Here is a 9,438-nt window from a genome sequence, read left to right on the forward strand (position 1 = left end):
TTGGTATCTTGCTGTTAAAAAATTAACAGAACTGTTATGTGCTATTTTTTTCAATGATGATGTGACATTATCTTATAGTGACACATCAACGTCATTGCAAAGTTTTTAATTACAGGATACCAAAATGAAACCTAAATTAAACATTAGTATGATTTTGAAGAAAAAAAATAAAGTTTAGGTACCCAAACAAAACAAAAGTAATTGTTTGGGTACTAAACGTGTAGTGTAGGCTATAACTTATAAAGTTGTCTAAGGGTTTTTTTTAATGCATGGCAGGTAGCATTTGTTCATAGTAACTTGTAATTAACACAAAGAATATGCTTTAATCTGCTTTACTGATAATGTGACTCACGTCTCATGCACTGCTTTAAATGGACAATGAGTCCATCCTCGAGAGTTGCTAAGAATTGCCACTTTGAGTTTGAGTTTGAAACAGCTTAATCGGTATGGAAGCAGCAACATCATCCACCATTGGCATTGGCAGTGGCACTCAGGTACTTTGGGTTCCGCCGGGAGTGTCGGAGCAGATACTGAGTTGCCATACTTCCTTCCACCCTCATCAAGTTGATCTTCAACATCTTGTTAACCTCATTACTAGCGTTTTCCAAAACGCTGCCACCACTTCTTCCAAGGTACTAACTCTTTATCTTTCTATATACCTACATATATATTTTGAAGAAGACCCTTAGAAAATGATCAAATGTCTGCTAATAAAGTCTTGAGAAAACTTTCACCCTCTAAACAGACCCTTAGAAAATGAATGGTTTATATGTATATATTTGGTGTAGGGTGGGGATCAATATGCAGAGTTAAACGAAATGATCAACAGGCTGGAGAATGTGAGTGGCATGCGTCAAGCATTGGAAGACATCAGAAGTATCTCCTGTGAGGTACATTCTTTCTTCTTTCCTCAATCCTCTTCCCATTATTATAATAATGAAAATTTTGATTATTTTGACTGCAACAAAACAAAAACTGCAGATGTCATGCTGTGCATCAGTAGGAAGTGGTGTGGATGAAACCACAATGCAGCTGCTCCGGAGGCTAAGAGACTACGCATGGAACGCCAAAGTGGTGCTGGCAATGGCAGCCTTCGCCTGCAGCATCGGCGAGTTGTCGATGCTCATGAAGCACCGCAACACCGACCCCATCGCCAAGTACGTCGAGACCCTCAAGGGCCACCATTCCAGCACCATAGACGTCACGGTGCTCGAACGCATCGGACTTCTCAAGGCCATGATCGACGTTGTCAACACGAATGTGGCCTTCCTGGCACCTTCCATTTCTCGCATTCCGAAAGAGGTTCACTCCATCAAAGATGCCATGGCTTGTTCTCCCATGGCCGCCTACAAGATCCTCGGCATTGTTTTGAGAATTATAACCATTTTAAACAAGAAAAAGTAAGCATTAGACCCAAACTCTAACCATTTTCAACTTGATTTATAAAAAAGATTATCCTTTTCTTTTGTGTTCTGATTTGCAGGGACAGTTTGGAATCCACAATCCAAGAATTGATTGAGTTGGCTAAAGAGGTTACCCTCATAAATAATATCCTTCAAGAGAAGCTACTGATTTGCCAGGGGGATGCTGGTAAGTCTTTTGTGTAATTGTTATGATTTTAGTTTTCTTTTAAACTAATAAATTTAGATATCTATAATCCGTTTTAATTTTTGAATTTTATACACATGATCAGAATCGAACATAAGATTTTATGCTAGGAGAGAAATCATTATGTTTTAAGGAGCCAACTTATAAAATTATATAGGAGGGAAATAGATTATCAATAGAAAATAGAGATAATTACACCATACACCCTCAAACTAGGACCTTCATTCTAAATTGATTTTTAAGCTTCTGACTATTTTAATTTCATCCCTAAGCTACTTGAAAATTCCAAATTCATCCCCAAACTAGGACTATCATTCTAAATTAATCTCCAAACTTTTGAATATTCCGATTACCTTCCCACAATTATTCAAAACTTTGGGGATCCTTATAGAAGAAGAGCCATAGATTGGGGGTGAATTTGGAATTTTCAAAAGTGCAGGACCAATTTAAAATGAGTCGTAGTTTGAGGATGAAATTAGAATGTTAAAGAATTTATGAATCAATTTAAAATAAGAATCATAGTTTAAAAACATATAATATAATGTAATATAATTAACTCTAAAATTAAAAATATCTAAAATATATAAGAATTTAAAATTACATTCAACGGTTTTTTTGACAATCAATGCTGATATCATGCAGAAAAGTACACACCGTACCCACTCGAAGACATTACCAAACTTATTCCTAGAATCAGCATTTCTGAACTCGTCGATAAAATCATGCATTACATTAGGATTCAAGTGAACGAATATTTAAGGAACAAGCATGTTCTGTTTCTCATATCGGATCTCGACATCTCCGTCGAAGAGATCAAGGTGCTTAACTGGTTGTACCAGAGAACCGATCGAATGTACGAGATTGTTTGGCTCCCCATTGTCGACTTGTCGACGTATGATGTGAAAAGGTTTTGGGAGCTTAAACAGTTGATGAAATGGAATGTGGCGGTGGAGCCGTCGAGGATCGAAGCCGACGTGGTCGAGTCTGTGAAGAGAGAGTGGAATTTCATAAGGCAGGCGATTGCAGTGTCGGTGACTCCAGCCGGGGAAGTCCTATGCCAAAATGCTCTGCCTATGTTGTGGGTATGGGGCAACATGGCTTTCCCTTTTAGTGACAAAGCTGAACAAATTCTATGGAATTCCATTGACGAACGTAAAGGTTGGAAGCTTGATTTGTTGCTTGATGAGTTCATCGTTCCGGACATACGTTCATTGGTACGTACATTATATGATATGAATCTTTCGAATTTTAATATAATAATTGGGTTCTTTTATCATTCGAAATAATTGATTCATTAGTAGTGAAGAATGCACCATTATGTTAGAGTAACTATATGTTGTACACTTTAAAATCTGAATTTCCTTCGATTAGCGATTTATTATGTTGATTGTGCCTGCCCGGTATAAAATTTTTGTGATTATATATATATATATGCGTTGACCTAAAGAAATATTTATGAATTCGTCACTGTTTATCAGGTAGAGAATCGTACGTCGTTTGTTTGCTTGTTCGGAGGCGGAGACATTTCTTGGATTCAAGAATTTACCGAGAAAGTCAAATACGCCGCGTACGCCGCCGGCGTTTGTTTAAAACTAGTATACGTGGGAAATAACAAAGCCAAGTTGGGGCTATCCAAGACTGACCTCGGTCGAGACATCAACCTCATTGAATCCGAATTCCGATGGCGATTCTGGACCCGACTCGAGAGCATATTGTACTCCAAAATCCGACACGGGAAGACAGTCACCAATTACAAAACTGACATAGTGATCCAGGAAGCCCTGAAAGTAGTAGGCCATGGCGTAAAAGGTGAAGCGTGGGCCATTTTCTCAATGGGACCTGACACAATGGTGACGACCGACGGCGGAACGGGTCTAGCCATAATGTCGAACTACCAGAAATGGAGACAAGACACGACAGGGCTCCGGTTCCTGGAAGGTTTGAAGCATTACAAAGGGGTGATATCGAGCGATGTCCATGGCTGCATCAAAGTTCATTTGCCGGTTCTGGGTGGGGTCCCTGGCATCATGGTTTGCCCCGAGTGTTCCAAGGTGATGGACATGTTTTATACGTACCGTTGTTGTGACGAGTAAATTAAATACATAAAATACTTTGCACCTTTAATTTATAACCATCCTTAGGAGTGACATTTCAACACATGTGATGGTGAATAAGATGTGGTATGCTTTGTTTTGATAGCATAATATATATGACATTAAAATAATTAAATATAAATAAAATATCGAGTAAATTATACTCATAATTATTTAATTATAGAAATTTTTTAATTTTATCAATCAAATCATTTAACTATTTAAACAATGTCAATCAAGCCACATATCATTAACATTTGATGAAAGAGTTGACCCGGTAGTTAAAAAAATTAATATAATTATACATTTAGTCTTCAATACTTATGCATTATATCAATTTGAATATGATTTTAAATTAATTTAATCTTCTAATCATATGGTGACTCGGGTCACCATTTGATTGAAGAGTTTTTTCTTCATAATTTTAATTTATTTAATTTTTTTTTTCATGCAACCGAATGATGACAATTTGATCCCTCCCTCCAACACCTTTTTTATAATTTATTTTTCATCCAACCAAATGTTGACTAGATAGTGACATATATCACCATCTGATTGGATACAAAATTTACTATTTAAATAAATTAAAATTAAAAAAAAACTCTAATGAAATGGTAATACATGTCATCCTGAGATTTGAGGATTAAATTATTGAACTAAATGAAAATTAAGACCAAATTAATATAATGCATAAGTATTTAAGATTAAATGTGTAATTAAAATCTTCCCATAAATAATTGTCATGTATGTAGTCTACCTGGAAATATTTTTAGCAAATACTCTTCTAACCGAACACAAATAAATTTAAAAATGAGCAAAGATCTTCATTCAAAGCCGACACATTTATCATTGAAGCGGTATATTTAGTAGAAATAAGGTTGAAGTTTCGTACCAACGAAGTAGTCAATTCAAAGATATTGAGGGAGGAAAAGTTAAGAAGGCTCTTATTATTTTCTTCATTGCACTAAATAATAAAACAATGTAATCCAAGACTTTATTAAATATAAATGTAAACTATATGTTTAATATTTAAACTATTACTTTTGTCCTGTTTTATTACTTAAATTTTTTTAAATCATACCTAATGTTTAATTTTGGTTTAATTTTGGTATACCGTCGTTAAAAACTATTTTTTTTTCAATGATGACGTGGCATCACCGTTAAGTTTTTAATAGTAAACTACCAAAATGAAACTTAAACTAAACATTGGATATGATTTTGAAAATATAAAGTTTAGGTACCAAAACGAAACAAACGTTATAGTTTACGTACTAAACGTGTAATTTACCCAAAATATAAACAAATGAACCAGAGCAGTAACCGAACTCAGCTCACTCTCTTCTACACAGCAACATCTATGACTATTATGCACAATGGTGTATAATATTTTACACAGCTTTACCCGAGTCGATCTGAACCGGAGAGCGTAGGCGATATTCGTTAGCTAGTGATACGGATCGACCCAGCACTTATCGTTCTCGACAGCATGTTCCCATCTTCGTCTGAAAAGATACAACTCAACAAAGGACTGCCTCCTTATCTATACAGATCGAAATCATAATACGAAAAGTATAACCGGTGTATTCGAACTCTAAATGATTGGCAAGTTAGCCAATGCCTAGAAATAAACATGTTTCCTAGATGTTCAAGTCTTGTGTCATCTTATAATATTTAAAGCTTTCAACTTCTATTTATGGAAGATAATCAACAAGGGGCCAAATAAGTTCTCCTCCCACTATATCTACACCCTGTCACCCCTAGATAGCATGATAGGACTTATACAGGCAGAGCATTTGTTATAAACACCAGGCGGTTCTAGATTTAGAATACGACGATGAATCTAAGTTACAATTACGAATCGAATGAATAGAAACATTGATAAAGTTGAGAAAGAAGGTAAGTTTTCCGTGCTAAGGAAGGCAACATCTTCTACTCTAGGTTCTTTGGACTGTGGATGATGAGATTTCTGCAGTACAAAAACAGACCATATGGTTAGCCAAGATAAAGTATCCAAGTGCACCACAAATGGATTAAGAAAGAAAATGGATGGCCATTTCTCGAGTATGAAAACTGATTAAATACAGAAAATAATGTACCATTCACATCTTATCGACATAGATTTTAAATTTTTAACCTTCTTTTGATGTCCTCCTTTAAGAGTAGAGTGATTCTTTCCGACCGCGTCTGATAGCATCGGATAGTGGCAGAGTAAGTAGGCAGCATTCACAACAATACCGTTGATTCGATTACCATATTAAAAAGCAGGTCAAGCAGCATTCTTTTAGCATCTTGTTGATATAGATTTTAAATTTCTAACCTTGTCTGGCCGTCGGCCGTCAACATTAGAGTGATTTTTCGCATTGACAACCCCTAGGGAAGGACGATTGTGGTGGACTACATACTCGGAATCCACAATACCAATATTGCTGGTTCGATCACCCTATTTAAGAACAGGTTAAGCAACATTGTTTCGGCTACGCAAAATAAGACATAGAAGCACTTGAAGCAGCTTGCCTGTGCGCAATAACCAAGTTGCATATCGAGTCCCAGGCATGGATCAAGTCATTCTGGGAAATAGATGTTTAAATAAAAGAATATAACAGTCAGCCAAGGATGTGACATAAAAACCGAAAAAACAGATGTCTCAGATTTATAGACCTTTAAATAACAAGACCAAGGGATATTCAATGGTGCATGCAGAACTCGAGCACGAAAAATACAGTAGAATATAGAAAGCTCTCGACAAAAAAAAGCAGGCTAGCTTCTCATCAATCATTAAATTAATCCAAGAATCATGTTTCACTTAAATTTAGCTCCATATCATACATGTATTATCTTGTATTTAGCATTAAACAATATGATAGAAAACATATATAGCTATTGAACTATAAGTGTCCCACCTAAACAAGAAGGAAAATAGGCAATAATAAATCCTCAAGTGTTAAAGGCAAACCTGAATCATGTACCATACACAACGCCAGGCAGCTCTCGAGAAAACAGGGGCCATCATCTCTATCCACCTGTAACATTCTCTTGTCAATCAAAACCAACATCAAGCAGAGGTTTCTAACTAGTTAATTTCATCCAGTTGCATAAAAATAGAAAAGAAAACACTGTTCTTTTATGAAGAATAATTGATATTTTCCACTGAAAAATATTTAGAAATTTCACTGGTATTTTACCCTGTGCATGGAGGGTCTTTACTATGGCCATCACAACGCTTCCCATTTACTTGTTGTTTGAAAGTTCTCCTACAACGAGAAACCATACACAATGAAGCAAATTAGGTGAAAATTTTCAATAAACTAGGTAGGTATTAAACGAATGTATTCAGAATATGCAATGTATAGCACAAGTAGCCTTCAGAAGAGATTTCACGAAACAAATTACTACAAGAACCTGTGCACTATTGACTTCCTTTCACGTGCAGTAATTTGGTGATGTAACTCTGATTTAGAACGATCGAGTGCAGGCTGCGATATCTCCAGCCCTTCATGCTCAATAATCGACACATACCTGAGTTATCCGATTAAGTTAACCTTTGAGTCTCTAGAAAATAGATTATCAGTAGAAATTATATAGGATGTAGCTATGTGAGATCCATAACACTGTACTTTGAGCTCCAACTAGAAGAGCAAAGACCGAACATCCAAACACAAACTGTCAGGCAATTTCAACTCTAGGTAACAAGTTTAACCAAATCATCTCTATCAGGCTCCACAGTCATTCGATTGAACCAAAAACAAATAGGCAGGGTATCACCAAGACTAGTCTATGGCTATCAGCCTATCACCACTACACTACTAATAGAGGAATTGTTCAACAAAAGCCATCGTAAATTTCCACGTTTGCGCATGCCTGAGAACCCGAGTTATTTAACTGCATCTTTCATAAATTTACCATGCAACATACATTTATTAGCAAAATTTTCTACTTGAATTATGATAGGATTTCATTTTTCCAAGTAACAGAAATGAGTAGCAAGTTTACAACACGGTATCTATACAGATAATTGCATTCAACGTACTCTTTGGGGTGAAAATGTTCAACTCCAAGGTCCTCATCCCAGAGGACAACTTTCGAACATTTGAGCTTTTCAAAACATCAGCCACTCTCCTTGTGAATGCTCTCTGCACAAACAGAAAAACTTTCATTACAGATATCCAACCAACATAGCACTCTCCATTCGATTTATGCATCAACTTCCAAAAGGAAAACTCATAGTCAAGCTTTTAGGTTAATTGGAGATAAAAGCGGCCTAGGAATTTCGAACTTACACCTATGGAGAATTTTTTTTCACAAAGTAAATCGATAGCATCTTCAACTATATGCTGATAAAAGAAGGAACCAGAAGGGAATCCATGAATATTAAGCTGTGCAATCGTCATTCTCATAACAATAGACCCGCCACACGGTCACATTACATATAGAAAGTTAAATAGCAGAAGCAGAGTCATGTTATGTAGGACCAAAAATGGCAAACATACCTCCCTAGCTTCTGGTTCTACATATAAACTCCCTGAGAGGTAAATCATAGAAAGCAAAGCAGTGACTGGAACAACGATGCAAAGACAGCAGCCCCAAACTTTTCGTTCAGCGACAAGAGGTATCTGTGAAATATAATGAAGCAAATATATAACCATCTATAAAATTAGGAACCAAAACTATAACTGATTGAAGAATTAGAGGCACCAATGTTCTCAAACTATGGCAAGCATAGTACACGTTAGTGATCGGAGAGTATGGAGAAAAAAGCAGCCCATTTTTCACTACATATAGAAAGGAGGGATCCACGAATTCATCTTCAGTTTTACACACATGGATAACAATATTTACGATTAATATTTTAACAATCCAATAATTATATTTCATATTTTATTCATCCCAATCATGCATATTGAATCTTGAGTAAATTAAAAATAGGGTAAAGTACTCTGACTATATGATATTATTTTGTTGAGTCCCTCAATTGTTACAAGTTATAAAATGGTCTCCAACTATAGAGCGTACCTTTGTTGAGCCTTCGGCTATTTTTGTTTTTTAAAGGAAAACGGACTTTATTAAAAACCCCTCCTAATCAACACAAGGTGTTGAGCCTACGAGGAGAAAAGAGTGCCCAGCTGTATAAATCAAATAAACCGTACATCGTTTGCCACCTCCGAAGAAATAATCCCGGGACAAATTGTGTAACAACCCGAAAAAAAATTATTAAATCGGTGTAATTTTGGTGAAATTTAGTGGCTAAATTAAAATTTATGAAAACTTATAGGCCATTTTAGAAGTTGAAGAAAATTCAGGGACCAAACCCTGAATTCCACCAAAGAGTGTCGGCAGGCTTGTATTATAAGCATGTTTTCTGATTGAAATCAGAAAACACATGCTTTATTTGCTTAAAATTTCTTCCTCTCGTACCTCTACTTTCAAGCTCAATTCCGACGTCGTCCGACTTCCAATCGAAAAATTGAAACCACCATCGTGTTCATCGTCGACCCGTGATCAAAACCCAGCAAACCAATTATATCGAAGCGCTGCCAAACGACGTAAATTTTGAGTCAAAGTCTCGATTGTTTTTAGCACCACCGTCGGGAAAATATTAAATTCATCTCCGATCGTTGATCAGTTTTCGACACCTCCCGCACCATCGTGTTTCTGTTGTCGTTCCGAGTCCGACGGTGTCGTCCTTGTCTCCGTAGGCGGCGGTGCGTGTGGGAGGTGGAGCGGTCAAAGTTCCGATCGA

General features: G+C 36.4%; 2 protein-coding genes across 2 annotated transcripts; one reads left to right on the top strand and one right to left on the bottom strand.

Annotated features, from left to right (window-relative positions):
• Positions 1–420: 420 nt before the first annotated feature.
• On the top strand, positions 421–3,813 carry LOC120174110 (protein SIEVE ELEMENT OCCLUSION A-like). The gene is made up of 6 exons (XM_039181079.1): positions 421–632; positions 789–890; positions 982–1,400; positions 1,484–1,590; positions 2,251–2,822; positions 3,087–3,813. The coding sequence occupies exons 1-6, from the start codon at positions 447–449 to the stop codon at positions 3,699–3,701; spliced, it is 2,001 nt and encodes a 666-aa protein (XP_039037010.1). The 5' UTR covers positions 421–446; the 3' UTR covers positions 3,702–3,813.
• A 2,173-nt stretch (positions 3,814–5,986) lies between these two features.
• Positions 5,987–8,089, bottom strand: LOC120174048. The gene is made up of 6 exons (XM_039181033.1): positions 7,979–8,089; positions 7,729–7,793; positions 7,101–7,217; positions 6,884–6,952; positions 6,655–6,721; positions 5,987–6,268 (listed from the first exon to the last, which is right to left on the bottom strand). The coding sequence occupies exons 1-6, from the start codon at positions 8,087–8,089 to the stop codon at positions 6,176–6,178; spliced, it is 522 nt and encodes a 173-aa protein (XP_039036964.1). The 3' UTR covers positions 5,987–6,175.
• Between the last annotated feature and the right edge of the window lie 1,349 nt (positions 8,090–9,438).

The sequence above is a fragment of the Hibiscus syriacus genome, unplaced genomic scaffold, assembly GCF_006381635.1.
Source record: "Hibiscus syriacus cultivar Baekdansim isolate YM2019G1 unplaced genomic scaffold, ASM638163v2 tig00112000_pilon, whole genome shotgun sequence".
NCBI lineage: Eukaryota > Viridiplantae > Streptophyta > Magnoliopsida > Malvales > Malvaceae > Hibiscus > Hibiscus syriacus.

Excerpts from the sequence above, each read along its gene's own strand:
- LOC120174110 (XM_039181079.1), top strand. The coding sequence starts at position 447 with ATGGAAGCAGCAACATCATCCACCATTGGCATTGGCAGTGGCACTCAG. Across the intron at positions 633-788 it reads CTGCCACCACTTCTTCCAAG|GGTGGGGATCAATATGCAGA; the intron begins GTACTAACTCTT and ends TATTTGGTGTAG. Across the intron at positions 891-981 it reads TCAGAAGTATCTCCTGTGAG|ATGTCATGCTGTGCATCAGT; the intron begins GTACATTCTTTC and ends CAAAAACTGCAG.
- LOC120174048 (XM_039181033.1), bottom strand. The coding sequence starts at position 8,089 with ATGACGATTGCACAGCTTAATATTCATGGATTCCCTTCTGGTTCCTTC. Across the intron at positions 7,794-7,978 it reads AAAAAAAATTCTCCATAGGT|CTCAAATGTTCGAAAGTTGT; the intron begins GTAAGTTCGAAA and ends TGTTTTGAAAAG. Across the intron at positions 7,218-7,728 it reads GAACATTTTCACCCCAAAGA|GTATGTGTCGATTATTGAGC; the intron begins GTACGTTGAATG and ends CGGATAACTCAG.